The 23,141-nt window shown below is 38.9% G+C and overlaps 2 protein-coding genes across 3 annotated transcripts in view; both read right to left on the bottom strand.

The window, feature by feature from the left end:
• Positions 1-107: 107 nt before the first annotated feature.
• cpeb1a (cytoplasmic polyadenylation element binding protein 1a) lies at positions 108-15,574 on the bottom strand. Of its 2 annotated transcripts, XM_082159119.1 has the most exons (12): positions 15,446-15,574; positions 14,846-14,939; positions 12,799-12,981; positions 9,095-9,300; positions 8,706-8,961; positions 7,442-7,555; positions 6,347-6,436; positions 5,376-5,512; positions 5,099-5,297; positions 3,241-3,335; positions 3,077-3,157; positions 108-1,203 (listed from the first exon to the last, which is right to left on the bottom strand). In XM_082159119.1, the coding sequence occupies exons 1-12, from the start codon at positions 15,458-15,460 to the stop codon at positions 1,093-1,095; spliced, it is 1,581 nt and encodes a 526-aa protein (XP_082015245.1). In that variant the 5' UTR covers positions 15,461-15,574; the 3' UTR covers positions 108-1,092. The 2 variants fall into 2 exon arrangements, with proteins under 2 accessions (XP_082015245.1, XP_082015246.1); XM_082159120.1 differs by lacking the exons at positions 14,846-14,939; positions 15,446-15,574 and adding an exon at positions 13,085-13,242.
• A 670-nt stretch (positions 15,575-16,244) lies between these two features.
• The window catches only part of ap3b2 (adaptor related protein complex 3 subunit beta 2), a 41,201-nt gene continuing 34,304 nt past the window's right edge, over positions 16,245-23,141 (bottom strand). Inside the window, 10 exon segments of the mRNA XM_082160087.1 lie at positions 16,245-17,537; positions 18,757-18,895; positions 20,309-20,406; positions 21,109-21,193; positions 21,272-21,500; positions 22,113-22,222; positions 22,317-22,404; positions 22,646-22,817; positions 22,912-22,979; positions 22,981-23,102. Coding sequence (XP_082016213.1) covers positions 17,351-17,537; positions 18,757-18,895; positions 20,309-20,406; positions 21,109-21,193; positions 21,272-21,500; positions 22,113-22,222; positions 22,317-22,404; positions 22,646-22,817; positions 22,912-22,979; positions 22,981-23,102 — 1,298 coding nt within the window. The 3' untranslated portion in view covers positions 16,245-17,350.

The following is a 23,141-nucleotide window of genomic DNA, read 5'->3' as shown; positions in this document are numbered from 1 at the left end:
TGACTTTACATTTGTATCTAATTGCATAATTCCCTTTAGAGTGATTTTTTAATATATATATTTTCTAACACTTTCATGTTTGTACACCAAAATAAACAGCCAATGGATTGATGCTTCAACAACTTTATTTTGTCCAATCTGAACATCTGTAAATAACCATGGCAATACTTGCAGAGTAATGAGGTAGAGACTTTGAAAATCTAAAAAGCGGCTGCAAAAGGCAACAAGGAAGAGATGATGCTCTTTGGCACAGCGAGAAACCAGAGCGGTGCAGATTTACTGAACTAAGGTTAGGAGTGTTTAAAGCAAAATACAAAACTCAATGCGAGGATTTCACTTCGATCTGCTCTAACAAACAAATTTAAAACCACTGGCAAACGTTTCCCTAGTGTCATGTTTAAAAAAGTGCTACGATTTGATAAAAACTATGTACAGCACAGAGGTCAGAGTAACATCCAGAGTTGCTAACAAGAGTTGTATTCAATCTGATGGATGGTTGACGGGGGGGTGCAGCGGGGTGGTTGCTAAGCAACAGCATCAGCCAGCTGTGATGTCACTTCCTGGAGCATTTTACAAGCCAAGATGCTCATCAACCATTTAATAGTGTTAAAAAACGAAATAAAAAGGCCCTAAATGAAAAGACACTGAGACAGCCCAACTTAAAAATCTGTTTAAAAAAAGAAAAAAACTCTAAAAATCACCAGCTAACCAGCCAATAATAATAATAATAAAAAAAAAAGGTCTGGAAAAGCTGGTAACAAAAAAGAAGCCGAAGGCACCGACTGGCATTTGCCTGCAGAGGGTCAAAACTGCGAGAAACTAATATTCTGTTCATGCAAAATTTAAAATACAACTCTTAAAATCAGATATCCATGGCGATGGCTGTCTGGTTAACTGTGCAAGTGGCTCAGCATCAACGAACCCTTTAGTGTGCATAGAGCCTTAATGAACGAGAGCAGTGCAATACAACGCAATAACCTCCTCAAGTGAGATGCCCCTGTTTCCCCCCAGACTCGCACCAACATCCTCTCAAGAAACAGTGAACTCAGTCCGGACTCTTCCCCACGCCGCTGACGCTGACTGACGCTGGGTTTAGTGGGGGTTCAGGCCCTTCTGGTTGCGCATGAGTGGCTGATGGCTACTCAAAACATCCAGAGAGTGACGCCAATGCCAGCATGACCGACAGTGGTATTTAAAACAAGCCTGGAAAAAAAAAAAAGAAGAGTTGAAGAAATATACATAGAAATGCAATACGTAAAGAGTGTGCTTTGTATATATCAAATTTCAACTTAACCCAGAGAATCAATAATCGAATCAATTCGCTGTCAACCCAAAGATTCACAGCCCTACTTATTAGAAACATGGCCACAATAAAGAAATACATTAAAAAGATTGTTCATGTTCACTGCCACGTTGATAATGCAAATGTACAGTAAAATAACACAATGTGAAAAGAGACTTAGAGGTGCAGTAAGTGATTTCTGAGAAACAGCTGATATCTGAAGTCAACCCAAACAAACACACCCCTCCCTTCACAAACACTCAATGCAAGGGCGGATGCTTTATCATAGCTGAAGCGAAGCAAAATAATGCTTTGCGAAAAATTAAGTGAAGATGATGAATGAACGTCAAGGAAGAACAAAAAATGAACATTCAATGAACAAGCAAGAGTTTGTTGCCAGTCTCCAGCAGCTCCAGATAAACAATGACACTCAAAACTGTCCTGTTACTGTAGCTAACATTACAACAACAGCATATCTTGGTTCTGTGAAACAGCAAAACCAATGTTACTCACGAATGGAGCAGAAACAACACAACCTCAGGTTTTTTAGGCCTAACTGCTTCAGCCTCTCCAGATAATATTAACGCGGGTCCTTAAGCTCTAGCCTGATCATGACCCTTCTTTTTCCAGTGATATTCCTCTGACCTTTTCTCTTTTGTAATGTCTCTCGACTATCTCTCTTTCTTTAAGTCTCCCTCCTGCTCATTCTCTCTCCCCCTTTATCATAAGTGGACACGCCCCCTACTGCTGATTGGCCCACTCTCTCTCCCCCCATCATGAGTGGGCACGCCCCCTACAGCTGATTGGCCCACTCTCTCTCCCCCCCCTATCATGAGTGGACACACCCCCTACTGCTGATTGGCTCACTCTCTCTCCCCCCTATCATGAGTGGACACGCCTTCTACCCGTCCTTCGGATGAGACGTAAAGACTCTCTGTGGTCATTAAAAATCCCAGGATGTCCTTCGAAAAAGAGAAGGGGTGTAACCCCGGCATCCTGGCCAAATTTGCCCCTTGGCCTCTGTCCATCATGGCCTCCTAATCATCCTCATATACTGATTGTCTCCTCTCCACCAGTAAGCTGGTGTGTGGTGGGCGTTCTGGCGCAGTATGGCTGCCGTCCCATCATCCAAGTGGATGCTGCACATTGGTGGTGGTTGAGGAGATTCCCCCCCTTCCATGTAAAGCGCTTTGAGGTCTCAGAAGTTTTAGAAGAATTATTACTGCTGATTGGCCTACTATCTCCCCCCTTTCATGAGTGGACACGCCCCCTACTGCTGATTGGCCCACTCTCTCTCTCCTCCCCCATCATAAATGGACACACCCCCTACTGCTGATTGGCCCACTCTCCCTCCTCCCCCATCATAAATGGACACACCCCCTACTGCTGATTGGCCCACTCTCTCTCCTCCCCCATCATAAATGGACACACCCCCTACTGCTGATTGGCCCACTCTCTCTCCTCCCCCATCATAAATGGACACACCCCCTACTGCTGATTGGCCCACTCTCTCTCTCCTCCCCCATCATAAATGGACACGCCCCCTACTGCTGATTGGCCCACTCTCTCTCTCCTCCCCCATCATAAATGGACACACCCCCTACTGCTGATTGGCCCACTCTCTCTCCTCCCCCATCATAAATGGACACACCCCCTACTGCTGATTGCTCGGAGTGATCCACTTTCAACAGAGTTTCTCAGAAATCACTAACTGCACCTTCAAAGGGCAGAATCATGCTCAAACAAAGTGACCTGAGCTATAACTCTTGATATGATGCTTTACAGTGTTCATACCTGGGCCCTACAGAAGAACGGGCCGGGCTGACTGTTACATATTTGGCACATGGAGTCATCCAGATACGGGTCAATCTGGATCTACAGAGGGAACAGAGAGAGAGTGAGGTAAAGATACAGGGATGATCTTTGAGGCTGTATATTCGGGTCCTGATCTTCTGTACCTTCTTGGTAAACTTGCATGTTTTTATCTGCACAAACGCCCCAGTCACGGCTTTCAAGTAGCTCCTCTGGCTCCTAAATGTCACTCGTCCAGAACCTAGACGAACAAATGCAACACATTCACTCTATGGGAGTAGAAATATTTTTAAGGGCCATTCACACCAAGGACAATATCTATAACGATAATGATAAAGATGTAGTTCTAAAAATCGCTCTAAATATAAAAGAATAGCAGAGTTCACATCACAACTATAACGATAACGGCATAGAGGAAAGATATCAAATCATTTCCAGAATGATTTTTTCAAACTAATGAACAATAAAAACATTGACAGCCAATTAGAATCCATCCTGCTTTAAAGAGCTCAAGCATTTAAAGCGGAAGACTACAAAACTGCAGCGTGTGCTTAGAATAAACAGAACGATATTGTGAGTTGGTGTGGACGCCAATATAGTTATCATTATAGTTATCGCTCTTGGTGTGAATGGGCCTTTAGGGTGAGTTCAAACTTGTAGTTTGGTTCTCTTAGTTTTTTGGACCAGACCAAAAAGTGTCCTGGTTCACTTGGCGTTCAGACTGTCATTTTCAACAACAAACCTAAAGATACAAAACAAAACCAATGGCTTTTATGACGTATATTTTGCGACGGAACTTATCGAACATCCAAAACAAAGCTGTGTGCTTGGGATAAACGCGCTCATTATAAGTGCGTTCATATGGTGGTGTGTTTTCTACCAACTGACAACTCATGAAGAGTTTAGAAAATGTGTAAAGGAGTCAAAACAGCGTCAGGAATCCCTCTGTCACACACACAAACTATCTGCTGCAAAAAGACAGTAGCCGCGTTTACATTACCCTTAAAATTGCGCAAATTGAAATTGCGAATTGAAAATATGCCCAATAGAAACACGTCAATTACGCGAAAACTCCCATTTATCACAAAAAAGTTTTTACGCTCGCATGAGGTGGTTTTTCAAGCAATTTGAAAAATAAATATTTCGCAAAACTGCAATGGAAACAGTTTTTGCGCATTTACAGGTCACCTGACGTAGATGACGCGGTGTGTTTGGACAGAATACGAGACAGAGTTCTTTATTAAATTCATAAAAGAAAGAGGAATTACAGAAATACTGGATTCTAAACCTCAAAGAAGGGCCGCAATCAAGACCTCGCAGCAGATACGAGTGAGAAACGCCCAGAAACATATGTGCCGCTCACAAGTAAAAGGGTCTTTCCTTGTCATTAATGATTGGATAACACACATACGTCTCCTTTGATTAATAATAATGGTCAGTGCGGTGGCTGAGATATACATAAAGCTACTAACGTCCGTCGCTATGATTTTTGGAATGACTTATCACAAGAGGAAAAAAATGACGTTGTAGTCGCATAACATCGGTTAATGGAAACGCTGTCATTTCGCAATCGTTTTTTTATCGACATTTAGAAAAAAAATAAGAAAAAAAAATATCGCAAAAGTTTTGCGCAAATCTGTAATGGAAACGCGCCCAGTGATTCCGACTCCTGTAAGGAACTCTAATGGGCAACGTAGTTCATGTGATGAAAGGAACCATGTATGCTTGAGCATTCTGTCCTTTTTATGGTCCTGTTTTTAGCTTGTTTAGATGTCTTTGGTCCGTGTTGCGTTCATATATCATTCAAACCAAACCAGAGTTCGTTTGTAAGCAGACAGAGACCACCCTTTTCAGGATCTTGGTCCTGGTTTGGTGCGTACCAGGGTTCGGATGGCAGCGTACCGCACTAACAGAGCAATCACACTAGAGTTTATTTTATTCTAACCAAACCTGCCAAGTGTGACACACACACCATTAATATAAATGAAAGAAGCGTGCACAAACCTATGGGATACTTGTGCTTGTCTGTGTCTATGCCTGCGTACGTGACCCCTCCGAAGAGATCGTCCATGATGTGGGCCAGGCCTTCTGCATTTAGCATCCCGTGCAGAGCGCCCACGAACACGGTCCTGTTGCGGCAGAGACGCTGGGAGGGACAACGGACGAAATTGCTGTCCGAGATCACCCACGGGATGACCTGCACCTGCAGCAGAAGAAGTGAGAGAGCGGGGTCAGAGGCCAGGGGGCAAAAACAGTGTGTTTAAGTGCATGTTATTCTCACATCTTTGCTGTGGATCCTCCTGCTGGACAGTTTGTAGAAGAACTCGAGATAATCGTCAGACTGCAGGCGGTGTTGAGTACAGGCCTGCAGGAGCATCTTCACTGACTTCTCCCAGTCAAACAGCAGGTACACATAACCTACACAAACACAAACAATCGCTTGTAACACAAAAACATGTATATATGTGTGTTTTATGTATAATATTTGATACTTATTGCTTGTGTGGTAATTTATTGATCACAATAAACATGTATTTTTCATTGCATTTACAACCTCTGAAGCATTTTCTATTAATTTAATCATTTTTGATCATAAAAGGAACTTCGTGGAAGTAAAAAAACAGAGTTTTAATGCCACCAAAGGAACCAGGTAAAACTAGATAATTCAAATATATTACTCTTCAATCAAAACGGCCCAATGTTACTGAATGAAAAGTCGACCCAAGACGAGCTATAGGACTGTGAAGCTTTGGGGTGTTGATGGACTCGATCTACTCCATCTATGATTTGATCATCGTTCTGAATCCCATCTGGATGTAGTCTTTGACAAAAACGTGATTTCCTCAGCTTTTTGCTCAAAATGTTGCTTTATTTATGAAACATACCCAAATTCAAGTGATGATAAAAAAAGAATGCATGAAGCTGGAATAATTTTTTATTCCAGGGACTTATGGATGTTCAGATATTCATACAACAAAATATTCTGGGGGCCATGAAACTTTTGTGAAAATTATCAAAAAATAATAACTTTATAATAACTAAAATAATAACTTTTGACCCTGGCAACTTAAAAAAAAAATGCTGGTTAAAAAATATAAATGTTCAAATATATCAATATATTCATAAATATATTCAAAATTACATAACTATGGATAATGAAAAAAATATGTAAGTTAGAATATTATAAAAATCTAATTTTAATTGTATTAATGTTAGATAGATGTTGTTGAATTGTAGATCTGGAGTTGTTACCTTGAGGAGGACAGCGTGGGTGTTTACCATCCTTACCAGGCCACTCAACTTTCAATGGACCAAACACACTAAATGTGTTCAACAGACTCGCTACAAGGAGAGAGAAAAAATGGTCATTCACAAATCGTTTGCGTTCAGTTCAGTTCTGTTTTCATGGACTTTGTAGTTTGCACCACTTTGGTTTTTGTTCCTGTTTCCTTTGTTCCCATTTCATATGGATGTTTTTTTTTCTATGGTTACTCATTAGTTGACTGATTAGTCTCCACCTGTGTTTTACCCCTCTTTATCCTGTGCATTTAACCCTCCTCAGTTTGCAGTTCAGTGTCATGTGTTGTCTTTATGCTACTGACCAAGTAAGCATGACCAACTTTTGAGTTTACTGTGACCCTGGACCACAAAACTGCACCTGGGTCACATGGGTCAATTTTTCGAAATTGAGATTTATACATCGCCTGAAAGCTGAATAAATAAGTTTTCCATTGATGTATTGTCTGTTAGGATAAGACAATTTGGCCGAGATACAACTATTTGAAAATCTGGAATCTGAGGGTGCAAAAAAATTTAAACATTGAAAAAATCGCCGTTAAAGTTGTCCATTTATGTTCGTGATTGTGCTGTATTCACTCACAAAAATAAATGTTTTATATATTTACGGTACGAAATTTACAAAATATCTTCATGGAACATGATCTTTATGATTTTTTCTTTATCAAAAAAATCATTTTTTTTATGATTTTTGGCATAAAAGAAAAATCGATAATTTTGACCCATACGTTGGCTATTGCCACAAATATACCCGTGCTACTTTTTGTGATCCAGGGTCACATATTTGTATTACCTTCTTTGTTTTTGGTTTTTGTTAAAGGGGCCATGACATGAGAAATCAAATTTTTTTTTTTTTTATAATAATTTTTTTTTATAATAATAACATTTATAAGTGAACCTCAAGGAACATTTTTAGATAATAATAAAAAATCCATGTCATGACCCTTTTAATAAAAGGGCTCGAAATGTATCTTCCTCATCACCATCCTCTGATGTGACGCATGATACCGAAAAATAATCTCCATCTCAAATGTGTGTTTGTCAGCTCACCCTCTGTGATGTCCCATGGCACACCTCCCAGGAACACTTTACAGGAGTAAACGGGGTTTTTGTAGTGGCGTGGAGGGAGTTGCCCTTCCCAGGTGTAAGTGGCTTCATTCACGGCTGTGAGACGCAGTCAATCATAAAGTCACTACAATATCGATAACAACTGGACAGAGTGCAGCAACTAAATGCAAGAGTTTTAAGATGCATTTTAATGTTTAGCCATTTTAACCATGTAAAAGTTGACATGAAATAACTTTTTTATTTTTTATTAATGGAACACTTTAATTAAAATTAAGACAAAATATAAAGAAATCTAAAAAAAGGTTGCATATGTTTTTTTTTAGTACCATATTTGATACATCAGGATTTTATGGTATGATCTAGTGAGAATATGGCTCTCATTCTCGAGGAGGAAAAAACAGCTACATTTTATTCAGAGGCTCAAACTGAGCAAAAATATGCTTTTAATGTAGTTGCTCATTTATATGTCCAAAAAGTAAGATGAAATGCTTATAATGTAAATCAATCAGATCTTTATAACAGACTACTTGCATAAAAAAGCATATAAATATCTGTTGTAACTCTATCTGCCAAATAATGCCTTAGTAAGAGGATTTAATTGCTTAGTTTTATGATCAAATCTCTGTAGTCTTTATGTACAGTGATTGTGTACAACACAATGATGATTGAGAGATGTTCAAATAAACGTTACTTAAAAGACCGATGTGTCATATTTGATATTCAGTTTAACGTGATTTTTCTGATTATGATCAAGAAAACATATGTTGCTTCAGCCCAGAAAATGTTCATCTTGAAATATTACTAACAATATAAAAGTTCAGATCTGAAAACAAACTTTTACTTTTACTTTTTTTTTAAATCAGTAAAGATTTCACAACAAAAATACACATGAACCAAGACCTGAAGTTGAACGCTTACAATTACAATAAAAGGCCTTTTACTTGCTTAGAAATGGTATAACTATCAATCAGACGACAGAAGGCATGTAGTAGATTGTGTGCAACAGGTTTTCAGCAGTTTTGATCATTTTAAGGCCTTAGAAATTTGCTAATCAAATATGATACCTCAAATATGATGCACCTCAAAACAGCTTTTTTCCCCCTCTTTTCTTTAAACGCATTTAAATAGCGCTTTATACAATATTCATTGTTTATTGTTAATGTTGCAAAATTAATGAATTAAGTTACATTGAGTGTCATGCTTATTGAATCTAATAGTTTAGCATATCTGGCTAATGTAACTGTACCTGCAGCCTGTTTATGAAGTTTGGCCTCTCTCTCGATGCAGAACGAGGGTTTGTTCAGGCTCAAAGTGTCCCAGCCGGGCCAGAAGGGGCCTGTGGACCAGCACCCAAACACTGACCCTTCAGCCTGAGCACTGGGAGCGTTCGTGAAGGTGGTTAGTGGGTTCTGCTCCAAACGGGCAACTGCGTCCAGTTTCTCGCCCTCCGCCTGCAGTTCAGGCAGCACCAGGGGCGACGGGGTGGAAACTCTGAGAGAGGCCTGATGGAGACGGACACACTAATAATAACCGCACTATAACTACTGAAAAACTGACACTGTGGAGAACGGAATCTGTGGAAGGTTCCACTGCACTCTTTTGAGTTCCGTATCCGATCGGAATGTTGTTGCTCACCAGGTGTTCGGATCCTGAAGAGAACACGCTGTTCTCGGAGTTGACGGGACTGCTGGATCCAGAGTGCAGTAGAGAGTGAGGCTCCAGCGCTGGTATCAGACTAGAGAAGCGCTCCAGTGGATCTGCTCCGGCTGCAGAATCGTGGGTCTGGAAAGCCAGCGGCTGAACCGGATCACCGCCTCGTGAAGCACCAAACAGATTAAACGCTGCGGGAGAGAATATGTCATTAAAAATGTCAATCACTGACAGCAACTTTCATTTCTTAAAGCGATGTCACACGTTTTTTTAGGCTGAAACATTTTTTGTCACATACAGCAAACATCTCCTCACTATCCACTAGCTGCCTGTCCCCTGAACACACTGTAAAAAAACGCGGTCTCTGTAGACACCACAGGCTCCACAAACGGTGACAAAAACAAACTGGCCCAGCCTGGACCACGAAACATAACAAACAGTGTTCCAGCCAATAACCGGAGAGAATGATTTGGGGGTGGGGGGGTTAGTGCGCGTGCACATGAAGGGAGTGGAGGAGAGAGAAGCATGAAGAGGGAAGTTAGCTAGAGGAGAGATGTCCTAGACCAGGGGTTCCCAAACTTTTCCATTCCAGGACCCACCTAGACAAGAATAATCTATCTCAAGACCCACCAAAATATAAAATAATTTTAAAGCATGAATGTGGGGTGGGAGGTGTTAGTTCTCTTTGGAGCAGTTTTTTTCCTTGTTATAGTATGAATGACAAGTTTAATTGCAATACAAACTTTTGGCACATTATCAAAAATTGAGAGCCTAACAGCCTAATGACTGTTGAAATAATTTGAAGAATACTGAGTAGTTTTTGTCTGCTGCCTCAACTGATTTACCAGACATGGCAGAACAAATTTTAAGAAATGAAAAAAGATTATGTAAGCTTAATCATAACCAAAGGTTTGATATGACAAAAATCAGAAGATAAAAAAATATAATAGACTAATAGGCCTAATTTTATTTGACAGTAGACCCAGGACCTAGAATTTCAATACTAATATTTATGCTGCGAGTGTTGTTAAACTCATTGCGTTTTTCAGCGCAGAAAACGCTTTAGTGCTCGTGTGTGTACATGTGAAATACTTTTTATATATAGGCTATATTTTTTGCGTTTTAGCAAAATGCATGCAAGGGAACGCAAACAACGCACTCTTACGACGACCATATATCTGAAAGACAACAGTGCTGTGTTGAACAGACGACAGAGAAATAAGTGCGTTTCATGAAGCGCGCGCTTGCGACATGTTATGTTAACAATTTCAGCGTCTCAGAGCGGCGCGGTTCATTAAGCGGTTTTGTGCGCATTATTAACAAGAAGAAACTCATTTACTCCAATCACTGCTCTGCATTCTGTATGAGATCGCATTACACCGGATAATTAAAATGTCATGAAAGGCTGATTCATGCTTTTGGGAAACGCAGCACCTTTCGTGACATTTGAATTTTCCTGTGTAATGCGATCTCATAGCGATTTCTATTTAACGTTGGTACATCGTGCAAAATGTTTGTGTGTGTGTCATTCATGAAAGGTAAATTTAGCTGCAGCCAATAGTGACTGCGCGACCCACCTCTTCCCAATCTGCGACCCACAAATGGGTCGCGACCCACAGTTTGAAAACCCCTGTCCTAGACAACGACAACGACTAACGTTAGAATTATATTCTCTTGAATTTTGATATGGCCGACACACGACCAAAGAGACGACGTTCCGATGAACAAATAGCAAAGAAGAGGGAAAAGGAGAAGGAACACACGGAAGGGAGGTGGAGGGGACGGGATGAGGAGGAGGGAGGGTCGAGCTAGCCTCCGTTTTGTTTGACAATACTTCGAACGTCAACGAGAAGTGACGTCACCCAACATCGCTCAGAGCACCTTTAAGTGGCATATCATTTTAGCGGAAAACAATAACTGGGCAAAATTATGAAAATGTGTTTAAAAATGTAAAATATTAAACTTTACCCCACTTTAAAAATTAAAAAAATGTCATCAAAAGTGACACTAAAGACATTTATAATATTACAAAATATTTATATTTTAAATAAATCCTGCTCTTTTGAACTTTCTATTGAGCAAAGATGTAAATGTATCACTGTTTCCTGAACCAGCAAATAATCAAAAAATGATTCTTGAGCAGCAAATCATCGTATTAGAATGATTTCTGAAGGATCATGTGACACTGAAGACTGGAGTAATGATGCTGAAAATTCAGCTTTGATCATAGGAACAAATATATTTTAAAAGATATTAAAATAAAAATTATGGTCACACTTTAGATTAGGGTTCAATTCTCACTATTAACTAACTATTGACTATGACTTTTGCCTTAATAAACTCCTAATTACTGCTTATTAATACTAAAGTAGTTAAGTTTTGGTAGGTATTGGTAGAATTAAAGGATAAGGCATTAATAAGTATTAATAAGCAGTCAATATGCTAGTAATATGCATGCTAATAAGCAACTAGTTAATAGTGAGAATTGGACCCTAAACTAAAGTGTTACCAAAATTATTTTTAGCTCTTGAAATAATAGCATATAATGAGCATTAATAGCTACATTTTAGAAATTGGCCAACTTCTGGCTCAACCAGTGCTGTGAGTTTAGGGTTGGACTACCTGTTTTTCTCCAAAAGATGGCAGACAGGGTGGGTGACGTGTTTTTTATTTGAGCATTTATGTCTGCTGCCAATAGCAGCACAAAAATAACACTGTTATCTCTATTCCTGTGAAAAGACTGAATGAATGGGAGAAGTGCTGGATGAGACAGCAGAAACGAGCTTGGTGTGTGTGTGTGTGTCCCTCTTTTACAGGATTTGGGTCAGAACAAACCTAAGGCACATCATGGCTTTCATTTAAAACACGGATGGACGCACTCATTTACGCTTGCAATCTGAGATGGGGAAGCTATAGGGAAAGTCCAAATGAAACGCATCCCAACGCTGATGAATCCAGCGGTCTGTCCTCGGTGATCGGTGTGAAAATGATTAGTCATGAGAGAGAAATCAAGATATGAGACACCACTACAGCTCAGACCTTCCAGAACAATCTATTAACACACACTGCAAAAAAAACCAAACTGAAAATCCTTAAAAAGTGTTAAACAATATAATTAATTTTTCTCACTTTATTCATTTTTTCTATTTAAATGTAACAACACTGATTTATGATTTATGCTTAAAAAAAAAAATATATATGATATAGCTACTATATATATATATATAATTTATGTAATGTAATGTGCATTTAAATTAACTATAAATCTCAGTTAATGTTGTTAAATTTAAATAAACCAAAAATCTAGCTAACTGTTCATTTATATGCACTTAAATTATATATATATATAAAAAAAAATAATAATAATTATGTAACCACTGACTGAGGTTAATGCTTAAGAATAAATAAGGCTTAGACTTATATAAAAAGATAGATATATTCTCTGACGTCAAGTCTTATTATCTTTACACATTTTTAAAATATTTGTATGATAAAATATAGTCTATATTATTATTTATATCATATATTTTGTTTGTATATCATATATTCTCAGATAATCAAGACAAACGCACTGATTTTTTGGCAGTTCACTCACAAACTCACAAAGTGTCTGAAACTAGCTTGGACAGATAGATAGGAGCGGCCATACACAAGTGTAAACATCACGTTTAACACACAGGTTCACTCACCGGGCTGGGTCGAGCGCTGGGGATCAGGGCGGCTCCAGGGCTTCTGGGTCCAGCAGGGGAGGCTCAGAGACAACAGGCCCAGACTGAGCTCATCAACGCTGGGCATGACAGCCACGGGATCCTGCTGCTCTGGAGAGAACAGCATTCTGCTAACCAGCGGAGAGCAGCCTGAGCCCGAACCATCTATGTGTGTGTGAGAGAGAGAGAGAGAGAGAGAGAGAGAGAGAGAGAGAGAGAGTTACAGAGGCACAAAGACACACAACCGAACCTCGTTTCCCATACCGACCTGCCGTTGGTCCAGTGGAGGTCATTATACCGCTGTGTGTTCATCACTGACCTGTTAAACATGTGACCGCCCCACTGAAACCTCACACACTGCTGCTAGTGCTAAAGCCATGCTCACTCCATCACACACACACTCGGTCTGCCAGAACAGCCTCACCACCTCCCGTCCCTGTGTGTGTGTGTGTGTGTGTGAGAATCACGTGTTCTGTCTGTCTCTCTGGCCCGTCTCCCGTTCATGGCCTGACTCAGCAGAGAGACAGACAGAAGGGGGCAGGGCTTCAACGATCACTATGATTCAGCTCATTTGACTTCACACACACACACTGCTGAACCCAGGCTGTACCAGACACACCCTAGTGTCGGACTAAAGGGGCGTTCCCAGCTAACATGAAACATATCAGAACTTACGAATGTTCGCCCAGTAACGTTAATCAAAGTTATCAGGGGCCTGTCGCACCGGCTGTGCGTTAGTAAAACTTAGCCTAGTTTAGACGTAAACGGCACTAAGTTATAACTTATTTTGGGGGGGGGGGGGGGGGGGGGGCGTTGCACGATTAAAGGAATAGTTCGCTTAAAAATGAAAATTCTGTCATAATTTACTCACCCTCACGTTGTTTCAAACCTGTATGAATTGCTGAACACAAAATAAGATATTTTGAACAGTTGATGGACCCCATTGACTTCTATAGCATTTTTTTTTCCTACTATGGAAGTCAATGGGGTCCATCAACTGTCTGGTTGCCGACATTCTTCAATATATCTGCATGATAATGACATTTACACTCGCTTTTATTTTAAGAGAGAGAACATTATGTAAATAGATGACTTTGATAGCAGCTCTTCAACACGCGAGCACGTCCTTGTGTTCATCAGTCAGTGTTGTATATATCATATAAAATCATTCATAATAAATAAATCTTTATTTTATCTATAAATGTGGACATTACGTTCTAATTTAAGTAAGAACTTACTAACGGCTGGTGCAACCCAACCCAAGTCTTTAAAAATGTTCTCAAAACATCAGCACAAAAACATTATTTATACATCGTTTTTTTTTTTTTTTTTTTTTTTTTTGCTTAAATGATTTAGTTGGTCATTCAAATTATGTTTTTTTAATTTTACTACTTGTTTTAGAACGTTCAAGAGAACATTTAAAATTAGCGTTCCCATAATATTTGCAAAATTATAAAATAGAATGTTCCCTTAATGTTCACATAACAAAAAAGTTTTTAGATAAAATTTAGATCATCCTGATATATCAATAATTTATTAATTATAATTTATAAACTATGTATACTATATACAGTATATATATATATATTATACATATACAGTATATATTAACTATACCTAAATATACGGTTCTGAGACAATATTCATTACCATTCTAAAATAAATTTTTCTTTTGCAAGCTACATATGTGAGAGTGAAATTCTGTCACTTTCACATTGTTAGAAAAAAAAGGTGATTTTATCTATCAGGATGATGAAAAGTGTGCATTAGATTCCAGCATCTGCAGGTTTGCTAAAACAGTTCTTAAATAGCTATTTGTATATTGGTTAACTTTAGTCTGACAATAGTCACTCTAATCTAAAACTCTTATTTCAGAATATGAGCAAGGACTATATTTCTAAACAAAATACTAACAAAAAATCTATTCATATTAGTTAATGTTGATTTCAACATTATCTAGTTATGAAAAGCAAAAGTTGTGTGTGTGTGTGTGTGTGTGTGTGTGTGTGTGTGTGTGTGTGGATCTCACCAGTGAAGTTCTGCTGGTTGGCCCCTGTGAAGAGCCCAAAGGCCCTGTGAGCTCCAGGGTCTCCATAAGCACCCTGACGATGATTTTTCACTCTCTGTTAAACGAAACAGTATGACAGTTTGTTCAATGCATACATGGGTGACAGAACTGTCAAAATGGTTGAACATTTCCTTTAAGTCTACTTGTAACTAATTAACTAAAATAATTCAAGAAAGTGCTGGTTTGTACAGCTGAAAAATAAAGCGAGAACCTACCAAACTATGAAAAACTCCACTTAGCCTACTATTAACATGAGGTCTGTGTCTCAAAAGCTAATGAGCTCACTGCTTAAAACAGCAATTAGGTGTTGTTTATATTATTTATCTTCCTTAATTTTTAAAATTGCATGCATTAATGCTCATCATCTTTTTTTATTCTTCTGTGTATTCTCATTGTTGTTTGCCTCAATTTGTGTAGGCTACTTTATGTTTGCAGTATTTTTATTATACAGAGCTAAGCTGCAAATGTTTGGTGATGATGATATATAGGCTACAATTCGCGCCAATACAAAACTGAAACTGAAAGTTTAAGACTGTTTTATACACAGATTATGTCTCTTACCCTGCAGAAATCCATTAGAGCGTCTAAATGCAGCTAAACAAAAACAAAAACACGACAATTTTGACTTTATAATTTGCAGTTCAGACTCAAAATGAGTGTAACGCTGCTGCACGACACACCAGGAGTCAAACCAGAACACGTTAGAGAGTCATTTTGCGTTGAACAGGTGCATGAGCTCAGCATTAGCACATCACGCGCACATTGCGAACATTCACGCGCAGAGAACGAGCGATCAAGATACAGTGAGTGGGGGGTCGGGGCTAGTTGTCACACGGGAAGTTGTCACGACTCACGAGGGTTATCTATGCCTATTTCAGAAACTAAAATGTTTTTTTCTTTAACAGTAGTTTAAATGTTTATACAGTTATACATAGGAATAGATTTATAGAATATATTAGCCGCCTACAATAAATTCTGTAAACAATTTCTGTCCTCAGAAATGGCCGATAAAAATGGCCGTTCGATTAATTGTTTTGACATTCAAATAGTTTTACTTTCTAAATTGGGTTGAAAAGCCCTTTAGGCTACATTGTGACCGCTATTGGGGCATGTTGTCACAAAGCTATGTGCTCAATGAACTGAATTCCTGTTTTTCTAGACAATAATGGTGGAAATGTTCAATTGATTTTTGTATACTTTATGTTATTCGTCTATAATAGGCCTTTTACAGAAATTGCGTTTCATAAATACACCAACTGGAATAAAATGCGTGACTATAGCCTACATAAATATCTATCCACATTATAAACAATAATTCACATCAAAGTTAAATAATAAAAAGTAGACATCTTCATTTGAGTGTGTGTTCTCTTTTATTGACACTTAAAACTCTTTATAATAAATAGAGATATAATATTCAAACAACACATGATTTCCCACTGTCACACAGAGATGAGTCAGTAAAGCTGGATTTCATTTTTACCTAGGGCAGGAGGAAGATCTGGTTTATGCCAACAAGCACATCATCATAACTAAAAATATCTAAAACTAACTACTAATGGAGTCTTCATCGAGATAAACGGCTCCAGATTTCATTTAAATATCTAAAATAATGGGATTGTGAGTTACTGTACTCCTCTGAGAGCTTCACGAGAACAAGAAGCTCATGAACACCAGTCCTAGATTCAGTAGTTATACATTTGCAACAACAACAAAAAATTTAATAATAATAAATAAAAAAAACAGAGAAGACATACATTTCCTTTTGAGAGATTAGATGAGGTTGCTACAAAATCTGAGAGTGTTTTGGAGCTTTTGATTTTGCTAAACCAACAGAAATTGACTGCATTATGATACTAATATGAACATGTTCCAGAGAGTTCAACAAAGCTCATGTTTTCAAAACCAGTTTGATGTGGTTTCTGGAAACAAATCTTCTGTCGTCATTGGGATGTGGTCTGGGATCAGATGCAAGATGTTACATTCAGAATATGTGAAAGCTAAAAGCTCAAAATAAACCCCACTGAGCTTCTGTCCATTTTATGAAGATCACAAAGGCAACGATTGATCTGAAAGCAAATTAATAACTCAGATGATTATTAGTCTCGTTTCGTTGAGCAGATGGATTGTTATTAACTGGTTTCTGTTGATACAAGGTAGTGTCCAAATACTTTTGAGCATGTACTGTAAATCCTAAAGAGATCCTAAACTAAAACTGACACAGGTTTGTGCAGTAATTCGGCAGGTTTATGGTGCACTGACTGTCTTTGATGCCATGCAACATTCAACAGAGGAACATAAGAAGAACATCCTGATTACGGGGCCCTGAATGTTGTTGTTGTCGCGGTTCTGACATCAGTATATTTTTGATGCTACAAGCCAGTCCACGCGGGGGAAATATCTACACAGCGATGCGACTCAATGCGATAAGCAGCAGTAGGAGGGTGTTGACTGTAGGGGGCGCCATCACTGCGACAGGGCCTGCAGGATATCTTTAACCAGCATCGTGCCGATCACCATCTTCTCACAGTTGACCGTCAGCTGAGCTCCGACCCCTTCCTTCGTAGCGACGGTGACCAGCACGAGACAGCCGCTGCTGACCGTTTTACCTGCGAATCTGTAAACAGGAGCGGAAGGAGGAGGAGGAGGTGTACTGAGATTTCAAGAGATCACAGGCCAGAAAAACAGACAGCAAAGTAAAGAAAAGTGAAGAATGAAAGAGTTTTACATACTCAAATAATAAGCCTAAATCAAAATATACTTGCACATACGAATCTGAGAGTCCTCGAAAATATAACTAATACTCTTACTGGAGGAGCTACACTTAAAAAAAAAAAAGTTGCACATAAAAAAGATTATTAGAGTGTGTTTTACAAGACAATACTATTTGAGCCTTCAAAATTCCATGTTTAATTCAATGTGTTACTTGCTGTTTCTTTGTGATTATATGTGAAATTCACAGGCAATTTTTGAGTGAAAATATCTGTGTAGTTAAATGCCCCGTTCCAATTGACACAACTAGTGTGTACTTCATCTACAAGATCATAGAGTGTCCTGTTTGTCATATTTTGGTACAGGAATGTGCTCACTAGCTTTTCACACTTGAAATAGTTAACCCTGGGTCATTCTAAATCCTGGGTAAACGGAATCCTGGGTTATCTTACATATGTGACCTTGGACCACAAAACCAGTCACATGGGTCCGTTTTTTGAAATTGAGATTTATGCGACTTGTAACTGGTTTTGTGACCCAGTGTCACATATGTGTTAACGTTATGCATATTTGCATATTCGCAATGTAAGTGTCACTGATTGGATGAGCACAGCATGTGACCTGATTACATTAAGGCTCAAGCATTGGGCATCCTCATTTTATATATTGCTGGCTTTACTATCAAGCTCATCCTAGATGGACTTTTTGGACTATAAAGGTATGCAACATATTTTATGTCAACTTTTATGTTAAATGTGATTAATCGCCATTAATCAATTTGACAGCACTAGTATATATATATATCATATACACATACATTATATATTTACAAACGTATACAAAACTTTTCCAAACTTGTTAGATGTGATTAATCGCAATTAATCGATTTGACAGCACTAACACTCAGTAAAACTACAAAGTAGCCAAAATATGCTTAAGTACAGTAGCTAATTACATTTACTCAAATACTTTGCATCACTGGAGAAACGTTCCTTTACCCGGGGTTCAGAACGACAATAACACAGGGTTAAGCGCTGTGTGAAAAAACCTTTATGCAACATTGCATTACTAAAGTCTTCATTTGGGACACGGCCACTGTATTCATGTGAGTGTGAGTCTGTGTGTGTGTGTGTGTGTGTGTGTGTGTGTGTGTGTGTTACCTGCACTCTTTATCAGAACCGCAGGGTACCCTGCTCAAGTTGGCGGTGGCCGTGACTCTCTCAACGATGATGTGCTCGTTCACACATTTCTCTCCTAGCGACAACTTCTCTGAGATTTCATTCATTCCCATCAGTTTACCTGCAAAAAGACACAGAAAGCATCACTTCGTCAGATTAGCTGAAAGCTAATGCAAATGCTAACTTTGCTGACTACCCAATCAACAACAATTTTTAGGAATCACACTTGCACTCCAGATGTGAAGGCTCTGAACAGTAGGCAGCAAAATTATGACCAAAAAATACCAAGACCAAGCGCTGAAGAGCATAAATAGGAAATAATTCCATCTAATTAAATGAATTATGTTGTTAGCTTAGCAACATAAAACTAAAATCAGACTCTATTAGTCTGTCGTGCATTAACAGAGCTGCTGCCCACAATGAGTGTTTCGATTCAATCACTTTCAATCAAAAGTCATAATAGATGTCACCTTGGAAGGTAGCAGTCTATGTAGACAGTACACAAGAGTTTTTGTGAGCTATGTTGAGCGTGCTGGTCTCAAGAGTGTCGTGATGGTTCAGGGTCGATCGAACGGGTTCAGTGTTTCTAAGGCACATTCCTAGTGAGATGCAGCATGATGTTACCTTGACATGCCATAAGAAAATGCATAGTCATGGTAACAGTCGCCAAGGCAATAACTGGAGACTGCGTTAAGAGGGAGAGGCAGCTGGAAGCAAAAGCATTTACAGGAAGACAGGAAGGAGGTGTGCAGCTAACAGAAATAAATTCAGAGACTAAAGGGGAAGAGGAGGTGACTGTAAGTGCTATGCTAATCGGCTACATCAGAGAAACTTACCGTCCAAAAGATTCTCTAATGAACAGCGTCAAAACAACCCCATGGAAGAGGGAGACATGAGTATGTTAAACTAATATGTTTCAACAAATACGTTAACACTGTATGCTAAACTGACAGACAGGTTTATGCTGAGCTGTTAGCAGCATGCTAACTAACTAGCGTGGGCTGAATTCCAATTTGCACACTATCCATGCTATAAAGTATGCTAGATTCAGTTAAGTGTGTTCAACATTGTAATATGTTGGAAAATAGTATGTCAAAATTACATGGATGGCATACTAATTCAGTGCATCTGTGCATGCTTTTGAAGCTATATAACACACAACCCCTTTGTGCTATGGTGAATTAATAATGATTTTAAGCTAATGAGTTTAACTAGAAGCTAATGCTTACATGCAGTACACGAGAAAGGGGTCTGTGGTATCAAGAGGCAAATTTCGGGTTACAAAAGTATGTAGTTTTTTTTTAGTGCGCAATAGAAGTATGCAAATTAGGATTCTGCCTTGATAAAAGCCATGAAACAGAAAAATGGGGCCATACTTCATGAATAATGAATGACAGACATAAAAAGTTTTCTCCTCATATCAACCCTTGAAAATTTATTTCAGAGACACTAAAAAAAATGACAGACATTTTGAGGAAAAGGATCAATCGATAGACTGTGAGCGCTAAAATGAGAAACGCTGATGTCCGCTCACCTTGCTCCTTCTTAAAGTCGTTTTCTGTCAGAAACGCCGGTGTCATGAGCTCCCCGACGGGCGGCTGGATCGTGACGAAGAATTTGCGGGTGTGAGTACTGAAAAAGAGATTGAAATATAATTTTTTCAGTCAATAAAGCTAATTGGAATTAGAGGCAAAGAACTGATCCCAGTCATATAAATGGAGTTTAGCCAATCATAATGGAGGTAATTTGCATATAGAAATATTTTAACTCTTTCCCCGCCATTTTAGCCACCGCCAGCGTTTTTGATCATTTTCACAAAAAATTTCATGGACCCCAGAATATTTGGTTGTATGAAGATCTGAATATGCAATATATCAAAAGAAAGAACAGACCCTCTGCTTTAAAAAAAACACAAAACCGTGTTATTCTAGCTTCAAAGCCTATAGCTCGTCCTGGGTCGACATTTCATTCAGTAACATTAGGCAGTTTTGATTTATATGCTGTTTAATGTTGATGATCACATTATTTTACATATGCATCTGCTTACATATGATATCGCTCGCTTGTTTCTGCTTCTTCTTTGCATGTGTTTTGATCAGGAGATTCAGTACTCTTTCACAAGGTGTGTAATAGCTCCCCCTACCGTATAACAGTGAAAACACGGAAAGCCGATGTCGGGGAAAGAGTTAAATTTTGTACAATTTTCTAAATTTGAAGAATGGTCATGAAAAACTAAATTATGACCATTTTGAGTGTAAGACACCTTGACTAGCATTATCATAAGTGGACATCAGGAAACCGAAGTGCATAATTTAGCTCCTCTTAAACACTCACCACAGCTGGAAGTTTGCTGCTTGCGTAGAGTCACAGAAGTCTATGCCCATCACCACAGTAACCGAATCACCTGCTGCTAACACCTCTGAAAGAACAACGCAAATGGAACAAAAATAAACTTGAAGCTCCTGTAGAAGAACTCATTCTGTGCTGGGCTGCAGACCTATCTCGGAGAACTCTCGGATCCTCATCCCGGACTGCAGCTTGGGCTCCTCGATGTGCAGGTTTTTGGTCTCGGAGTTGGTGTTGTTGGTGAATTGGATCTGGACGGCCACCATGTTGGGGTCTGGACTGAAGGGCTGCCGGCTGAAACAGTACTCAACCGCAAGACCCTCGCCCTTTATACGATGCAGGAGCTCATACATCTTTATCGAACCAGAAGGTGCAATGGTCTATTGGAAAACAGAAAATATTTTATTTATATCAAATTAATCGAAATTTTATATACACTACCATTCAAAGGTTTGAGGTCAGTTAGAGGAAATGAATGCTTTTATTCAGTATTAAAATAACTATATTACAAAAAGAGTTCTATTTCAAATAAAAGCTGTTCTTTTGAACTTTCTATTCATCAAAGATTCTTGAACTGTTTCCAACATTGATAATAATCAGAAATGTTTCTTGAGCAGCAAATCATCATATTAGAATGGTTTCTGAAGGATCATGTGACACTGAAGACTGGAGAAATGATGCTTAAAATTCAGCTTTGATCACAGGAATAAATCACATTTTAAAATATATTCAAATAGAAAAAAAATACCACACCAAAAAACCTGAACATTATATTAAATGTAAATAATATTACATTTCAGAGCAATCTAACAAAACGTTGGTAATCGGGAAAAAAATACCTTTTTTTGTATTTTGAAAATAATAAAGAGATGCACATAAAAAAGGGAAAACTACTATTTTTCCTACAGTCTTGTCTCTAAAATGAAAATATTTCTGCTGTATGCATAGTACATTTACTGCAATTTACTATTGTACTTTGACCCAGAACTCACTGTAGGTGCCAGAATAGAGTCGGTCAGTGACAAACCCTCTAGATCAGAAACCAGACTACTCGACATGAAGTTAACTGGAGTCACCGGAGCTGTTGCTGTGGTCGGTTCAACTGAGAGAGAGAGAGAGAGAGAGAGAGGGAGAGAGAGATTATATGGTTTTACATTCTAACATGTTTAGTATTTGGTCTTGTATGTCTCACTCACAGTCATCCAGATCCAACAAAGACATTTCTTGCGTCTCCTTCTTGCTCTCTTTTTTGGATTGTTTGGGAGGTTGTTTTGATACGGGCGTCTGATCGAAACAAGAAAAATACATGGATGAACTCTCATCTGTGCATAAAGTAGGCGAATAACATCAAATATCACAGTTAATTAACACCTTGATTCATGTGACAACAGTAGCATACTACTTTTAGAAATGTTTATTACCAGATAATAAACTTTTCTTTAATATTTAAAAAAAATAGCAGGCAGTATTCAATATATGATATATTCTGCACAGTATTCACTAAGTAGTAAGCTAGTAGTCTAACCTTCTTCTTCCTGATGTCGGTGTCAGATTCAGACTCCTCCCCCGACTCCTCCTCCGACTCCTCTTCCTCTGATTCGCTGCTCTCTGATTCGCTCTCTGACTCTGAAGCGCTCTTCTGATTCTTCACTGCTTTCCTGCCTCGTTTTCGGTCCTCGGCGCCACTGCTCTGCTCACTGTGGGCATGATGGAGAAAAACATGAGACATTTGGAGAAACAAACGGATCAAAATAATTGACATTGGCCGGTCTAGATCTATGGATGGCGTACCTCTCTGCGCTCTCCTCCACTGGCTTCTTTGCTTTGGTCTTTTCCAGCCTTTTCTTTTTTTTCTTTTCCCTCCTCCTCATCTTCCTCTTCCTCCTCAGACTCGGTCTCTTCTCCACTCTCTTCGCTCTCTGAACCGGAGGCGCTTTCTTCACTGGCGCTGGCGCTTTCTGACCTGCTGCCGGAGTCTGATTCTGCCAAGAGAGACAGCATGATGAGTTCAATTACAATTT

The sequence above is a fragment of the Leuciscus leuciscus genome (genome assembly GCF_965113295.1).
Source record: "Leuciscus leuciscus genome assembly, chromosome: 25".
Taxonomy (NCBI): Eukaryota; Metazoa; Chordata; class Actinopteri; order Cypriniformes; family Leuciscidae; genus Leuciscus; species Leuciscus leuciscus.
The sequence above is the reverse complement of the archived record's forward strand: the minus strand, read 5'-3'. Positions and strand labels throughout refer to the sequence as shown.

What these genes read in the sequence shown, in the direction of transcription:
- cpeb1a (XM_082159119.1), bottom strand. An exon ending in CAACCAGCAGAACTTCACTG is followed by an intron (nt 12,982 to 14,845) that starts GTGAGATCCACA and finishes ACACACACATAG; the next exon opens with ATGGTTCGGGCTCAGGCTGC. An exon ending in CATGCAAGTTTACCAAGAAG is followed by an intron (nt 3,158 to 3,240) that starts GTACAGAAGATC and finishes TTCCCTCTGTAG; the next exon opens with ATCCAGATTGACCCGTATCT.